General features: G+C 42.8%; 1 protein-coding gene across 1 annotated transcript in view; it reads right to left on the bottom strand.

The window, feature by feature from the left end:
• Positions 1-17,764, bottom strand: part of SPON1 (spondin 1) — a gene marked incomplete at both ends in the record, with an annotated part of 182,770 nt that overhangs the window by 11,021 nt on the left and 153,985 nt on the right. The window contains one exon of the mRNA XM_079536927.1: positions 14,171-14,235. Coding sequence (XP_079393053.1) covers positions 14,171-14,235 — 65 coding nt within the window. The remainder of the gene's footprint in view (positions 1-14,170; positions 14,236-17,764) is intronic.

The following is a 17,764-nucleotide window of genomic DNA, read 5'->3' as shown; positions in this document are numbered from 1 at the left end:
TTTGCTTTGCTATGCATCAGCTCTCAAAATGAAAACAGCACCCATACCCAGCTAAAGAACGCAGACATACACAGCGGAGAAAGGGATTGCCTCGTCACCACTGACATGAGAGCCGCTAATCAGAACAAACGCTGCTGCGAAACAGCACCACTCTGAGATATCTCAAGTTAGGACCGTAGTCTCTGAAAAGCTGCCTTACAGCAAATAGATCCTTCTTGACTACAGAGCCTATGAGGCTAGTTACTGGAATACCTGCAAAATGGGGATACGCCTTCAACTTACCAGCAAAGACTTTAAAATATTCTCATGCATTTCAACACCTCCTATTTTGCAAGTGCCAGGAGCTCAGAGTTTTCCCCCTGAAAAGGACCAGCATCCTTCTGCCTTCATTAATACAACACAGTTCATTTTATCTAGTCTATACAAAAGACATGTTTATGACTTTTGGTGTCTGAAAATGAGGGTTAGGGTAAATCACATTCCTAGCAATGAAAAGAAATAGCAATTCAAAAATTTAAATTCTGCATGTAGATTCTGATATTAAAATATATACAAAGATACATACATGCAGATTTAACCGGTAAGCCGCTCCCATGATTTTGAAGCACTTACGCAGGAGGAGGATGACAGGTTACTAAGCAGACACGTAGTTGTGTGAGAACAGTGCATACAGGACTACTCACAGAGTTACAAAGTGAAATGATTTTGGCTTAAGGAAAGACAAGAAGTGGCTGGAAAGAAAACATTAAAATAATAACTATTAATGGAAGGGATGCTTAAGAAAAACAAGAACAAAGAAAGAATGGGATGAGTCAGGTTGTTCCAATTGAATACTGCAGATCTGTGTCAAGTTCTTTGCAGTGGTTGTTCGTAGCTGAGAAGCCTTTACATGTTTTAATACCCAACTTCATCTTGGCCAGTGACATTTGAATGTTAAATAGAAAGAAAGTGGTAAGTGATAGAAAATGGAGCTGCCATATGTGGTTGCTCTGACAAAAAAAAAAAAAGATGGAAAGGTTGTTTTTTTTTTCCATTTCCAGCAAACACATATGTCCTTCCTTACTCTTCTGAGAAGGAATTACGAATTTCTTAATGTGGGAGTCAGCCCATCTGCCAAACAATGAAGTTTCCCGGACTCCCTATAGCACACGTAACAGTTACAGCATTCACTCCTTTTATAAGCACGATTTCATTTTCTGATTGGGATTTTCTTAACATCTAGTCAACGTGCACAGCTTCACTAAACGCAGTGCTTGCCACCAGCACACGACTGCGTGCTGGAAGAGGCAGAACCTCATGGAGGACTGTGTCAGCCTTGTGGTTCTGGCATGAACCCAGAGCCAGGTGACCTTGTTTTCTGTTAAAAGTAAGAGGCTGTGTGTCCATTTAAATGAAGCAGATCCATTGCAGTAGGGTAACCCAGCTGTGCACATGGCACTGAGACTACTCCTTCCTGGTAAGTTCCTGAGACATCAATATAGTGGAAATTTGTATGGTTAAGATCCTTGTCTTAATTATCCAAATGCATAAATGTACTTCGAGCTCAACTGGATTCAATTTCAAATTTGGATGAATGATCAAACCTGGTGAATGTGCCAGTTATTCTGTACGGGTTTTTAGACTGTTTTCTCTGGGTCTTACTTCAAATATTTCTTTTGGTTTGGGTGAAGCGAATATTTCTGCTTTCTGGACAAAACCTGTCACTCACTTTGTGGAGGAGGGACGCGCTGCAGAAGGGGGTGGTGTGCCACAGAAAACTGCTGGACACAAAGCGCAGGGATTCAGCCATTAGCCAAAACCAAAGCCGGAGCACACAGAATTGTTTTGCAGCTCCAGAGTGGTTTATGCATTTGCCTTCACGTTACCAGAAGATGCAATAACTGACTTTTTCCCAATTTGCATTTTATTTGCAGATGAGATTGTCCTTTATGCCTTGCTATTTCTGATTAGACTCAGTTAGACTTCTTCTATTCTTGACGATATTAAACTTCACTGGATTCATCCCAGCTATCTATAAAATCATAGAAGGAGAAAATAGCTGAGCTAGACACACTGTCGTGCTGCCATAGAAACAGGAAACGATCTCTGGCTTTCTCACACCTCTGATTTTGTACACAAAATCCCCAAACTTTGAGAATATTTCTTAGCAATGTGCTGTCACGTTGTGGAAGAAAACTTCATTTAAGTCTGGACTGGCAGAGACTGGCTGTACCCCCATCTTAGGCTAGACAGCGCAACATGACAGCGGGAGATAACAAGATAGGGATTCGTGGAAAAAAGAATAGATTTTAAAAATAAAAGGTGAAGGCATGCACAGTAGGGACACTACAGAAATGAAAGGTGCTGTGAAAGAATCAAGATGCATGCTTTCCAAAGCGCTGCATTTGGAGGCTGGGCAGAAACAACAGAAGTCTTGCATCACATGCCTTTCCAGAGCGCACGTCTCTGAGCTACTGATGTTCCTACGGCATTGAGCCGCCAGGTTAAAGGGAAAGATCACACCTGAGAAGTACATAGCCACAGACGTGACGTGGCCTCATTGTTATGCTTCTCTCTGCAGCAGTACATGTGACAGCATCCCTAGAAAGCGTGCAAGAACGTACTGCTATCACAGCTTATAGCCAACTGGATTGTTTCTTAAGTCTAAAATGACAAACTTTAATTATTAGAATCGCATTCCTGTTCATTTGTGAGCAGTTCAGCATGGAACCCGAATTTTTTAAAGATGAAGCTCTTTCGTCTTCTCCATGTAACAAATATTCTGCTAGAAAGCATTTTCCCATGTAGGATTAAGAGATCTCATTACATAAGCTGAATGCATAAATCTGAAAAAGATACTTTAACGGACACATCTGAATTTACTCTGTAGAAAGCCTGTTTTTCCTCTGAGAAATGACCTCCTCCTGCCTTTATTGTATTTCCTACTAAACTTTCACTTGAAGAAGCTTGTTTCTAAGAAAATAGGTTGGACTCAGAATAGTTCTATGATCCTTAGCTTGAGGACTTCGAGAGAGTTTTTCCACCTGTCATTAATGGAAGAGAGATGTCGCGCTTTAGGATGACTGAAGAAAGAGTGCTTCATCATCTCCATCTGTCTGTGCAATATATAAACCTCAGGCCCTGCTTCCTTTTTGCAATGGCAATATTGCCCATGGTACAGTGTGCAAGTGTCGGTTCATGGATGCTACTTTCCTCCACCTCTTCTTGCTGTTCACCAGTGTCTCTCACATCTCACTGCTGTAGGTTGTTCTGTGTTCCAAAAGGCCTCACTCCAAAAATGTTTCTCCCATCAGTCTGAGTGAACTCTGCACTCAGTTTTGCTTTTGCTGCCTCCGTCTTTGCTGTGTCTTTTTCAAAAGTTCTGTTCATCTGTTTATGCTTCCTATGGCCACTCAAATAAGGTCAGTTTCTGAAGAAATAATGAGCTACCAGACATCAACAAGCAACTGTGGCAACACGGAGATCTTTATGCCTCAATTAAACATGGCCAGATGTGAATGAGTTTTTCAAATCGTTGATTATTGTTTTTCCAAACCACGGCAATATAAGACCTTTATAGTCCCCAGACTGTTAAAACGTTTTAAATCTAAGTATTTTGCTCCAGTTTGGCTTGGAGATTTCAATCTGAATGTTTAAAATACAGTGGAATTAAACCAACAGAAAAGGCAGCATAGTAATAAGTATCACACAAGGTGAACTATCATTGATATGTAACATCTTGCACGTTTTATGCTTGCCAAATGTGAAACCATTGGTCCGAATCACTCAGACAATCCAGTGACTGAACATGCAACTTTTCCTCTGCTCAGGCCAACCCCGAAACAACTCGCTGCCATGCTGTGCTGCACCGAGCCGCAAGGTGTTAATGATGCGCTGTGCAGCACCTCCCTGCAGAAGCTGGGATGGACATGGCCTGCACGCATCTTCCTGGACACCAGGATTCCCCAGGGCCTCACCCACCTTTGCCGGACTTTGCGGAGCACCTCAGAGGCCAGGCCTCCCTTCCAGCCCACAGCTTTCCCCTGCGCTCCCGCTGTTCTGCGGCCACAGTGGCCGAGCAGCCTCCAGCCCCCAGCACACGGCAGCTCTCAGCACCGCCTCGTTCTGCAGACCTGCTCCTGCTGCAGAATTCTTCTCATGAACAAAGACAGCGTAGGCAGCTATTCATAATGAAAACTGTGCGTGGCTATAAATGAATAGGCTGCAGAGGTTGTGATGATTTCACCACAGAATTAAGGTAGAGTTTCAAATTTAGACGAGACACGCTCACACAAAGTCTTTTGAAAACACTCCCAAAGTGCCTCCTTAAGGGAAAACACGAGCCACACTATACAACATCACAACTTCTACTCTTACAGAAGTGTATCTCTACTTGGAAAGGGATGCTGAGGGATTTAAGAAGCACTTCCAAGCATCTCAAAACTTAAATAAACTCATCTGTCAAGAGAGAAGCACACCATAATTCTTCAGCAAAAAAATCTCTTGCTGGATATCACAGATCCAGCGATATGTCAAATACAACCACATTTCACTCATCTCACTTCATCATAATGGCAAGCCACCAAGAATACATTTGTAACTGAGACAGTTCATCAGCTTATGCCTTGTTCCAATTCTTCATGCTCTAGCTACTAGTAATTTTATATCCTTTTAGTTTTGGAGTTGTTCACGATGACTCGTTATGAATGAGACAGTCAGGCTCGTACAGATGTAATTACTTCTTGGCCGGAAGTTTGATTTCCCTGGATGCAGCTGTTATTGCATTGAAAATCATGTTACTAGGGCTCCAGTGCACGGCAGGCACAGGACCGTCCCTGTTACAATGGCAGCAGCGGAGCTGGCTCTGATGGCAGCCTGCTGAGCCACGTGCTGCACAAGGAACGACCGCAATGCTGTGGTCACAGATCTGCCCATACTACGAGCTAGTAGCAGCAGCCACGACTTGAGCTATTTCTGCCAACAACTCCCAGCCCCAGAAAAGCCTTCACGTTAAAGCTGGCTTCAGAACACAATTTTACATTGCATTAGTGACAGTTACTCCGACTTCTGTTTTAATCAGTTGCTCTATTTGAACTGCTCATACTACCCACTTCACCATATGGAGAGAGACTGTACCATCACAAATCATGCTGGAGTCACTGCTGGTATGAGGAAAGGCAGGAGTGTCATCTGCTAACTGAACAGTTACGCACAAATGGAATTATCTGCACCTTTGCTTTGAAGTACATCAGCTGCCATTAACAGCATCACCATGCAGACTGAGAGGATTTATCTGTAATACAGAAGTTTAAGTGATTTTTTGTTAAAGAAAATAATTGAAAATTGAAGAGATATTGAACTTTGTGAATAAAAATCACGTCTTTGTAGAGCCTCACACTATTATCAGGTCGCTTCTGTAGCAGTATTGCTACCAATGTATTCTGTATTCTCTATAATGACTTGATATACCAGACATTCTGCAAGGGCTGTACTATGCACAGCTGTATTAACTATTCACTGCTATTCACAACTACTAAAGGAAAGAAAATCTTTTGCAGAAGTCTATTATACTATCAAAATCTTTCTGGTGTCCAAAGCAGCAGGGTGTCGGAACAGGGTTGTGAGCTGCCCTGCACGTATCCATCACACACCAGCTCTGTACACACAGAGCCATCAAGTCCCCAAGTGCCCTGAGGTCACCAGGTTGCACTCACAGCATAGCAAGGAGTTGCTGGGCGACCAACATCATTGTCTCTTTAATCAAAATAACGTCCCAGCCTTTCATATACCCAACCTGTACTCACCAGAAAACATGACAGCTGCTTTGCTTTTCTCTTACAATAAGCACTAACAACACTTAAATTTTCACCATTAGAAGAGACTTACAGGCAGTGCACCCATACACACATCATGAGGCGCTACAGATGCACATATAAACGTGTACAGCAAGAACACACCTGAGCCTTCCTTTCCTAAAAGTACAGGAGAAGATAAACGCAGTGTTAACCAATTAGGAGAAAATACCTAACAAGCGTGCCACAAAAGTGAGCGTTATACAGAATTTAAGGTGTAGCAATCAATAATCAGCTTCTTTGTTGCTCCGTAACCTCTGCTGACTCTCAGTTGCTGTAAGTGAAATGCCACACGTATGAGTTGCAAGTCATTAGGCGATGGTGTTCATAAGCGATTCGTAGAATCAAATGTTAATGATATGCAGGGAGTCAATGATTAAAAGACTATGAGATGAGCTTTTCTTATCGCTTATCGACAGAAACAAAAAATACAATTTAAACTATGCTCACTACAGCTGGTTAAACGCTGTTCAGAACAAGTCTGTATTTGGCCTTTAAGCATGCCAGTTAAACCCAAATACGAGTTGTGTGCTGAGCATCTCAGTCTCCGTGCTGGGCAGTCTAAGGACTTGACTAATGAAGCGAGTCACTAATTTATTCCTGGTGTTTATTTTTTATAAATTGCACCCTGACACTGTATAATCAACGAATATACAGATTACTACAATTAAGAAACACACAAGAAAGTTGGGCTAAACAGGTTATCACACTAAAGAAGAACGGATGGAAAGCTTACCCTTGTGCTGGGCTTGCTGAGAAGACTCCAAGAGCTGAGATCTCCAGAAGAGCCCCTTCCCCACTGGCAGCCAGCCCTTACGTGGGGTCTGGAGAGGCGCAGTGCGGCTCCATGCCGTCTGGCAGCACAGCTGCGCCACCTGTACTGCGCTCCAGGGCTCAGCGCTCAATGAATTGTCCCTCAGCTGTCAGTCAGGTTCAGGCTGGGACTCAGCAGCTCCCATACAGACCCCAACATCAGCATTTACTGACAGAGCATCAGGTGGCAGAACAGAAAACTGTTTCAGCGTTCTTCATGGGGCAGGAAAGAAGTAATCTCAGTAACATTCCTAGAGTAGGCAGCACAAGAGGGAACTGATTTTGAATATAACTCTACAAATATTTTTTACTACTTACCTTAGGAAAGGAAAAATGCCAGCTTGTTGGTGGAATGTGTGCTTATGTTTTACCTGCAGCAGCAGCTTAGGAAGAAATAGATTATTCCTAGAGAGCGATAGGTAACTTAATTCTCTCATTCTCCAGACAGATAGGTACAAACATCAACTTCATAAATCATTTTTAAAAATACTTCTGAAGTAGTTCCATATAATCTTTAAAGGCTTCCATGCCGTATTTGTTTTATAGGGAAACACAAACATGTCTATTTGAAATCTTCATTCTAAACATACACACCCATCTATTATAAATGGAATGCAAATTTATTTAATTTGCTCCTAATTCCAGCACAGAGAAATTAAGTCATGGAAAATCCATTTCAGATCTAAGTAAATTATTTGCACTATTGTTTATTTTTTCCTACACTGAATTCAGTAGAAAAGGAAACCTACGTACGTGTTTTCTTTTCCAAAACATACCTCATTCATGCATTCTACTTTAAGTACTCTGCAGGTGTTTAAAAAAAAAAAAAAAAAAAAAAGCTGAAAACCTGGAAATGGAACAGATTTTTCTTGGCCAAAAACAGCCCCTCTTCCAAGGCAGCCAGGAACAACAAAAGCTATCGCCACTGGTGCCACAAAATAGAGAGTGATTTCCAACCGAGCTGCGCTCATCCCACACCCTTCCCATCTTATGAAGCTGATTAACTCACTCTTCGCCATATATTTTTTTAAATGAATCTCCTTCAGAGACTCTTCTGTCTCCCCTCCCTTTTCTTGAGGAGCAGAACCTGGTGATTGCTTTCTTTACCTGGCTAATACTTAGATGTTCCACACAAAACAACAAACCTTGAGCAAAAAGAACATGGCTTGTGGTACTCAAGGATGCTCACTGTGTAGCTTGCTGCTCTGCCTTTACATGAGAGCAAAGCACTGTCATTCAGATCTCATCAGGAAGAAAGAAGAATTAAATGTAGGTATTCCAAATACTGGGACAAAGTATTTTGCTGGCCACATGGATGTCTGGCTAACTTACGTAGTGTATGTGAAGACTTGTGTCAGACCAGACACAATGACACACTAATGCAGTAGGCAGAGGAATTACTAAATTTGGGAAGTTAAACTGATTTAGTTGCGTCTGTTAGCTATCAGAGGTCTCCTCACCCTCATGAAAATGCAGTCAGCTCTGGGGGTGTTGAAGGTTAGTTGTATTTTATGCACTCAGTAATGTTACTCCTAGCTATTTAGGTATGCAAGCACTTCAAGAACCTCCAGTCCATGATGCAGGCTGAAATTACGGGAATGAGGTTCGTAGCAAATAGTTTCTTTCTGCCACACAAAACGTGCAACGTTTGAGAAGTCAGAAGAGAGACTCAGCAACACATATTCTTTACAAAGCTGGGGTCTTTCAGCTGCCTGCCATCTGATGGAACCGATTAGACATTATTGGTAACATAAATGTAGTCACAAATTGTTATTTATTAAAGCTGCTTTCACCGTGGAAGCCGTCTCTTAAGTATGCAACCGTTTACATAGCCTTGGTCTGCTATTCTTAGTTTTACACAGGGATATTTATCAGTGAGACAACACAACGTCAAGGCTGTGTGAGTCACGAAGTGTAGGACATCAGACAGTAAACTGAGATCTTCAGCACTGAAAAGCACAGTGGGAAGGGGGAGTTACTTTGTTGTACCTCAGAAGACACTGAAAAGCTCCATTTCTGACTTTAGCAGTTCTCCATTTAACAGTGTCTAAGCAATCATCCAATGACCTAAATATTGAGGCTTTATGACCACAAAGAGAATTGTAAATCATAATTAAGTAAAAAATAAAGAAAAAAAATGAGCAGGAAAGCAGTAAAACAAGAAGCAAACTAGATTTTCAAACAGAAGAAATTCCCTACTCATCTGTGCCTTGGCACTGAATACCCAACTCCTGCACCTGGAACAGCAAATTCACTGCGGAATCAGAACACAGAATAAAACAAATTGTTGTTCAAATTGTGGCAGAAGAATTCTGGAAGAAAATAAGGACTGAAAGACTACAATGACAGGAGGAAAATGTAGAATCTGGGAGAGCGTGACCCCATCAGTTCAAACATATTTCAGATCCGAGCTCCTTTTCATTTCCCATCACCTTTCACTAGGATACCAGCTGCCTGACTTCTGAAGCAGTTTGCTCCGTTGCCCAGCTTAGCTATATTAGCTATTTCAATACTGAAAAGCAAATTTGGAAATATTCTGTTTTATTTTCTGATACAGAAGAACAGCCTTCATCTATGTGTAGTCAGAGAAACGATACCAAGGATTTCTAAAGACTGAAACGGAAGGGACTGATGAGATAATTCGTAGGGGATGAAAAGGATGCCGACCTATAAATTGTTTGGACTAACTGGTTCTATCCATCTGAATTACAAAGCAATAGGCCCCTTTCCCTGCTAAGCTTCACTTTCAAGTGCTTACTGAAGCATTTTCAGGTAATCTCCAAATAAATGGGGAACAGCTGCTTAAATGGAAAAGCAAAAGAATAAGGTCTGCACACAGTCAAGAGGAAGAGGAAAACCATAGGACCATAAGTACTCACTGAAACACTACAGAGAGCAGAAAGGAAACAGGAGAGACGTGAGATAAGAGGGAATGGCTTCCTAGACTTTAGTTCCAAATTACAATCAAGAAAAACGCTTGTCATCTTCCATCATGCCGAGTGACTTCTTGGTTTAGAAGAACTACAAAAAGTAGTTGGACGCAGGCATTATCAACCAAACAGAAGGGCTGCTCTGAAAGGGATGCTCCTATTTCATTACGTTGACTCACAACAGCAGAGGTGGATGTTGGTGGTATGGCAGTAGAATTTGAACATTCCCACCAACATCCCAATACATTCCGTCACCGTGTGACAGATGGCGGCAGAGGGGAAATGGTGTCTGACTGTCACAGGTTGCCCAGAAAGCTGTGCATGCTCCAACGTTGGAGATGTTCAAGCTCAGGCTGGACACAGCTCTGAGGACCTGACCAACCTGCAGATGTGTTGTTACTGTTTACTGCAGGAGGGCTGCTAAGAGTCCCTTCCAACGCACCTGATTCTATCCTAGTAACATGAGATATGATAAGGTACAATATGATAACGTGATAACGACAGTGATGAGTCACAGAGCATGAAGGACTGAATGACCACGAAAAAAACAGGCAGCTGTAAAAAATGGCAAGGGCACTGACAGCACGGCGTGGCTCGGACCACACCACACCGGAGACAACTCAGCCTGGCCAAAATGCACAACTGACAGCTGCTTCCATGCCCACCAACCCACTCTTGCCCATACCTCCCAGGTGAATCCAATTTTAATTCTTGTAATTAGCTACGTAATTCATGGTATAGAGTGGGGTGAGCTGATCAAGAGTTGTGTTTATTTTCTTCGGTGGTCCATCCTGACAAACTCTTACTTACATGACAGTGTTCACTGAGCCAACATTTTGAAGGATATTAGCTTGTGGGGAATTTCATGCACATCTTATTTACAAGTCTTACCCTCAGTATCCCCACATTCTGATGTCATGGCTTGGCTATTTTGCAATTGCCAGATATGCAAATTTGGATATCATCTGTACCATCTGCACTTGCTATATTTTATCTTTCACACTGCCAAAAGCCAATGGTTTGCAGCTGAAAAGTAAAATTTGCTTCTGCCTGAAACACAGCTGAGAGAAAGGCAGCGGTGCTCTTGTTTATACACATAAGATAAGGAAAGTACTTTTCATCTGACAGCATGTTGTACACTGACAGCATTACACCCGAGGGAGAATGCATTCTTCATGCATTCTGCAAGTACTTTAAAGTCAGAATTTCAGACACGCAACTTGATAATACAAACATATACAAAGGGAAGCTGATTTAGTGCTTGTATGGCACTCCTCACACTCTCAATGATGCTCTCCATTGGGCAACTGTAACACTAGTTGTCTCCTGCAGGACAGGTTTTTCGCTTGCTGGATAAGAAACTGGGTAGAGGTTGATGAAACTGCGTGATAGGAAGCAAAACAAACAAAAGAGAGTGACAAAGAGCTGGAACAGGAACTGAGGAATGACAGAAAAAGATAGCAAAGCACTACACTTACAGAGGATATAGCTCCCATCACACGGTATTGTGTTGGGGGTACAACAATATGTTCACATCTATTAGCCTGAGCAATAATTAACAGTGAGCATTTGAGAAAATTACTCAGTACCGCTGCATCCTTCCCTGCTTAGTGCTGGCAGCTTGTTCCAGCACACTGCGTAGTTTCATGTAACCGAACTCAGATCTGAAACTAAAGACCTCTCTCTGGGAAGGAACTTTCTACCCACTGGATCTGCAAGCAGAAGTCTCTACTTTCCTCTTAAGTAGAAGAAAAATTCCCAGTTATACTTCTGTTCTTATCTGTGGTATCAAAACCAAAAGGCTTTCTGCAAAACTGGATGTAGACAGACTTACACACTTTTTGTGCCCTCAATCAAAAGAGAGCTAGAAACGCTACTTAATGAGATACAACTGGCCGCAGGAGTCCTGGCTTCATTGCCCAGCTGTGACAGAGAAGAAAAGCCATTTAACTTCAGGTACATCTGGGACAGCAGCCTGGCCCACACCATCCTCCCAGACTCTTGCAGGTGACAGGAGTGGAGGCACAAGAGCTCTCCAGATGCTCAAGATCTGGCTAGGAACTACTGCTGCTTTGCTGCAGCCTCCGTAAGGAGAGGCAGAGATGCCGTGCTCTCCCTTACTTTTTTGTTGGCTACTGAGGCAGCAGTGCTGAGCACCGCCTGCACTCGGCAACTTGCTTTTCTCTCTGGTTTCGACTGAAAGCACAGCTCTGCCTGACCTGGCACCAGTGATAAGAGAGCACCAAGCCCAGAGATCTGCCCTCCACCACCCATGCAAATGTAGCTGCTCTCCAGATTGCCCACAGCAGCACACAATTATTCCAGTACTCTTAAAGCCCTCACGAGGTTTGGCAAGAACTGTTCCCCTCCTCCCTCTATTTGAAATGCAATCGACAGATCAACTTTGTATTGATACTTGGGCAGCGTTACCAATAAGAATCACAAAGGGCTACAAATACAGAATCAGGAGGAAAACTGAAGAGTGAACAGGCAGAATTTGCCAACTTTTGACACTTCAGGCCCCTGGTAATTGGCACAGCAGCATTATGCACTTCATAATCACTGTGAAACACACACAGAAAGCTTTTGAGGCTTTGCTTATTAGGACCTATTGGAGCACCTCTTTGCCATCAGTACCACACCACATTATATACCCAATATGTAACTCATGATTATGCAAAAGAAGATTATTTATGACTATTAGACAATTACTGATTAGTGACTGTGTTATGCATAATGATAGACCAAATGTTTCTCCTGCACAGTCATTATCCAAAACGTGTACAATTCTCATCTAAATTCCAAGAGTGTTAATTCATAATGCAGAAATTAACACCAGAAGTTAATGGCAACTGAAAAAAAAAAAAAAGTCTTTCTTTGCAACTTCACTGATACTTTAAAGCTGAATTAAAAAGGACATAATGACAAAATATGATAAAAAGTGTCTGAAAAGCCAAAAATCCAACAGTGTCTATAAAGTGAAGGAAGTGCTGTTTAAGGGAACACCTGCACAACTGGAAAGCACAAATAGCAGTATTTATTCCTCCTGGCGTTGCTAAATGGAGAAGCAGCAAACGGCAGAGATGAGAAGGGACTCGAAGAAATCTGCAGGATGTTGCAGAAGTGTTTGCAGGCACGTTTGTGAAAGGGCACGTCCAGTCCCACGGCAAACAGCAGCACTGCATTCCTTCAGCTTTGTTATCTGAACATCCTTCCAAACCAAAAATACTTGAACATTTCAGGAGAACAACGCCATAAAGAACGCCACCACTGTCATCTCGATTGCCCACCTGCACAACTGCAGTCCAACACATTCTCACACACAACTCCTGTGCACAGCTGACACCTCTGTCTCACGGCTAAAATACATTCAAGCAATGGAAAATCCAGCTGATTTCCTGCGAAGGGCTGTCACACTGTTAGAGCTTTTCCCAGCCATTTACCGAGATTTTCCTTGTCACAAACTCCCATTGCTTCCATGCCATGAGAGGTTCCAGAAGTTTGGATAGATGAGAGAACCATCGGCTTTCAGAAATCTTCTCACTGTGATCACCTCCTAATTTTATTTTTTATTTTTATTTTTTTAATAAACTGAGTAGCTTAAATCTTAAGCTGCTTAAGAGTTTCTAAGCCTCTTACGATAAGAAACGTTTTCTAAAAACTGAACTCTTCTGGCAGTTTTCTTTTTTTCTTTAACCAACCTCCAAATTTCCACATACTTCCATAAGCACAAATAACAAAACCAGGCATGGCATTTCCCTGGCTGCTTCCCTCACATGTTTTGCAGATGCGACAGGACTACTTGGTCCTTACAGCCCTGCAGTAATTACTCTGCTTCTCCACGGACTCAATTTGACTCAGCTAAAGAAGGAGCCCTCACACTGGGTTCTCCTCTTCACTCACTTCTTATAAAACTCACTCGTTTGGGCCTGGATGATTAGTACAAGCATTGGGCCAAGCACAGATAAATATGCAGGAACGAACCCCAGCTCTGCTCCCCTCAGAGACCACCAGCCAACAGCAGGATGTCAGAGAGCTTTATCTCCTTTTCTGATGAGTGCCATAGAACCCAAAGTTAGCATCCTGGGGAGCTACTTAGCTGCTTCACTTGATAAAGCAACGCCCTCAGGGTCACAACAGAGACAGCAGAGTGTTTCAGATAGGTATTTTAAATACTTACTCCTTTCAGAAGCTTTTGTTGCTGGATCAGGGAATTCCTCAGGCAGAATGCCCCTTATATTAAAGCGTTGTTTGCTCTTACTGTAACAGTGCACTAACAGGACGCTAGAACACTGAATTAAAAAGGACACAATTTGGTCAAGCACTGGACAAACATGCTTGCTGAATGAAGGCACAAATTCCATGGGATGATCCTTCTGCTGCAGCAGTTCGTGAAACAAAGCACAGAAAGCACGAAAAGATGTGAAAGACAGAAAAGCATTGTTTGCAAAGCCAAAAAAAGACGAAAAACTCACCTTTCCAAATATTTTTAGATTTTTTTTTTTTTAGAGGAGTGAACAATTGCATGAGATGGAGCATTCTGTTAGCCAGCACTGAGCACAAGGCTCCTGAGCCACAGCATCCCCCCTTACTTACACATTCAAGGGCTGCCAGGCAGGCCACTGCGCTTTTGCCTTGATGACTGTTAAAACCTCATCACTCTGTGAAGAGAGACAGAAGAAAGAAGCGATTAGGACAGTTCTGCAGCGACTTACAGCAAAAAGCAAGAGGCACTAAATGACACCGTGCCTTCAAATTCTGACCATGAGGAACACGCTTGGCCCTTCCTGTTATCTGGCACTGCATGCCCCCAGCTGCCCGGCTTCACTCAGAGCCCTATGAACGTGGGTCACCAGTGTGGCGTGCAAAGGCAAGCAAACCTTGGCACAGCCTCCTCCCTTCTGCAGCAGCAGAAGTCAGCCCAAAGCAGCAGCTCGCAGACATGTTTTATTTGTGCACGTCTCCCCAGTAAGAGGCGACAGCCCTGGGCAACCCAATGCATCTGTGAGAACGTATGATGCACTGCTCAATATCCTCCTGTCTGTAAGAGTCTGTGGCGGATGCACTGCAATCTCCTCCACGTAAAACCATGGCTAGCACTTGCCCTTTGCTCTCCATTTACTTGTGTAAAATTACAGGGTGAAATACAGCACCCACCAATTTGCAATGGTGTGGCAAAGCATGCTACAAACAACATTTCTGTAAGCCTGTAGCAGTTTCTGCATCAGCAGTTTTAAACTTGATATTGACATAATAAACACAGGACAAAATCAGGAAACTATTAACAAGGCTCTGATGCCCAGAAGACATCTATCACACATTTTTAGAAGCATTTTCCCCATCTCCCCTAGGAATTCATCTCTGTAATTCGCCTAGAGGAACACAGAGTTCACAACTCACTCACATGATTTTCACTGTCTTTTAAAAATATTTCCCAATTACACTAAGAAATCCAACTCATGCATTACCAGTAATTGGCATTTCCAACAGAGCTGGCTTTCCAGCTTAGTGATAATCGCGCCATTTCCTGCTTGATAGCAGTAGTTCTGATAGTCCAGGCTAGCTCCAATCCATGCACTATTCTATTTAAAAATAAACAGTTTCCACTGGTTGTTTCCACCTCACTCTGTATTTTCTGACTTTCCCTTTCTACCAGGCGAGGTTATTGCAGCACCGAAGGCCCTCTCTGCAACACAAGGTTTCCAGTCTCAAGACTGCACACGATCTCTTGCTCACCCCAGTGAGCAGATAAGCCACCTTGTGAAAATCTTTCTTATAAATACTTCTAATTTTTCCTGTTTCAACACCTTAAGACTTCTCAGCCAAGTGTGTCTTTAATTATTATTCTTGAGAAGCCATTTATATTGAAAATACTGTATATTACACTTTCCAAAGAAAGCCTGTTACGAGTAGAAATGTTTATGCTTATTAAAATCATACACCGCATATCTAAGAGAAAACAATAATCATGTCAGGAACATCCAAAGCTCTTGCGTTTGAAATCCCTTGAGCACCTGCTATTCACATCTGAACTACATCCATACCCAGAGCGGATGTCCACGATTAATGGTTCAGTAGTAAGTGTGGAGGGAAGGAGAGAGGGGGAGCAGAGCATGAGAGCTCAGATCTCCCCTGTTTCTGAGGGGGCAGAATTAATGACCACTCTCTGAACAGCAGCAAAGCTCAAAGGATGCAGCAGCCAGTGTTCAGATGGGCCTGGGAACAGAGCCACATGTTTGCTACCAAGCGTTCCTTCACCATGACACAAGGCTAGGCTGCAACTTGTATCACTGTCATCCCAGACACATCTTCTAATCATGGAGCTGTCTCTACAATGCGCATTTCTAACATTTCTTACTTTCCAGTCTTTAAAAACCTAACAGCTACACTGTAATCGATACCAGCGTAAGGTTACTTTCATATGCCTTGAAGCCAGTTACACCCAAGCAGCTGTGTCACACACAGAGGTTCCCTGGAGCAAGAGCTTCCATGAAGACGATGTCACACCGCGTTTTGTCTCCAATGTTTGTACAGTTTGAACATTCAGGGTTTCTACCTATCCTAAAATACAAATTGCTGTAAGTATTCAGCAAAAGAGAGAGACTTTCTGATCAACTACAAATATAAATACATATGCTGTATTGCATTTGTACCCATTCTTCTTCCTCTTCATACTCCCAGCGTTACGCTTTGTTATTTGAAGTAAACAAACGCTCAAAGTCAAAACATGGCATAAGAAGTAGGATCTGCGTTTTACGTTCCAAGTTGCTTTGACTGTATATGCATTTGGCAGGGAAGCCATCACTCCCGAGTGATGAAATGGTCAGGTTTTGAACCAGAAAACCACAGCATTTGCAGTGATGGAGTGTGAGAAGGTAACAACACCAGCCACCAGAGGAAAGGGCACCAGCACTCGTGTAGCTCTCAAAATCAGGAAAGTAAAGCCTGATACACATCTCTTCCAACAACAAGAAGAAAAGAATAAGAGGAAAGCAGTCAAGCACACGTTATGCCTCTGTGCGTGAGGAAGTTGCCAAGGAACACATCAGGAACTAGCTGTCAGCTGTTAGATATATACGGGAGGAATACTGCTAGCCTCTTCCCCATTTAGAAGGCCTTCCTCCTGGACTACAAATCACAGAACAGCCGACACTCCGCTGCTGCACTTTTGCCAGGTGTGCTGTGAGCCTGCTGGTGCAACCTTACACGGAAACTCTGCCACAGGGCAGCAAGGGCAGGCGACCCACACTGCTCTGCCAGGCAGCTCCAGCACCCAACACCAGCTGTAGCCTTGGGACAGCTTGCACGGCGTCCTCTGCCTGCTCTGAGCGCTTCCGCTGCCTGTGCTGCACCTCTGCTCTCCTCTAAGCAGAAAGTCACGACGCAGCAATGAAATCAGCTGTCCCTTGGGAGCCTTCAAAGGGATAAATCCCTTCGGCAAGTGTAATTAGACATCATCGCTTACAAAACGTTGCGTGAAGTCTTTGTAGACCCTCCTGGAGCCTCTTTGTCAAATTTCAGTCATTATTTTAATGATTTTTAGTAATTTTATTTTCAAGTTGTATCAGAACAACTCCTTCCCTACATGCTTAGCGCTCGCTCAGAGGTCCAGTGGAGCCAAAGCAGTCTCTAGATTGACTTCAGTGGATTCTGGATTATGACCTAAGCTAAAACATGCAAAAAACAGCTAACAATTATCCTTTCCAAATCCCTTTTCTACATTTGGGCTTCAATCTGGGAGTGGGTGGGTGACTCAACAGCTGTTCTCTATGACAGCATGTTGTCCAAAAAGTTCCAACACCATGATTTCAAAGAGTTGATACTGTCATTCTAACGCTGGCACCTTACTGACTTTCTGAAGGTGGTATAAACTAATGACTGACTTCATATCCACGTGTTCCTGCAATGCCCAATAGAAGTGGCACGCAGAATAAAGTCATTACATGGTGCCAAAAAGAATCCCATGGCACGAAAGCACTGCCAAGCTGTGTATTTTACAAAAGATTAAAAAGATTTAATCTGCAAGAACAGAAAGTGGGACACTGCTCAAAAAAGCAGCACTGAAGATAAAGCTCGATTTGAAGCCTTGGTGAACCAAAGGAATTCAAACACCTTGTCGAGAGGATAACATGCATTAAAAAATAATGAAAGCTTTCAGGAAAAATTTTAAGCACCATCTGAATGGCTTTG

This window comes from Tetrao urogallus, assembly GCF_951394365.1.
Source record: "Tetrao urogallus genome assembly, chromosome: 6".
NCBI lineage: Eukaryota > Metazoa > Chordata > Aves > Galliformes > Phasianidae > Tetrao > Tetrao urogallus.
The sequence above is the reverse complement of the archived record's forward strand: the minus strand, read 5'-3'. Positions and strand labels throughout refer to the sequence as shown.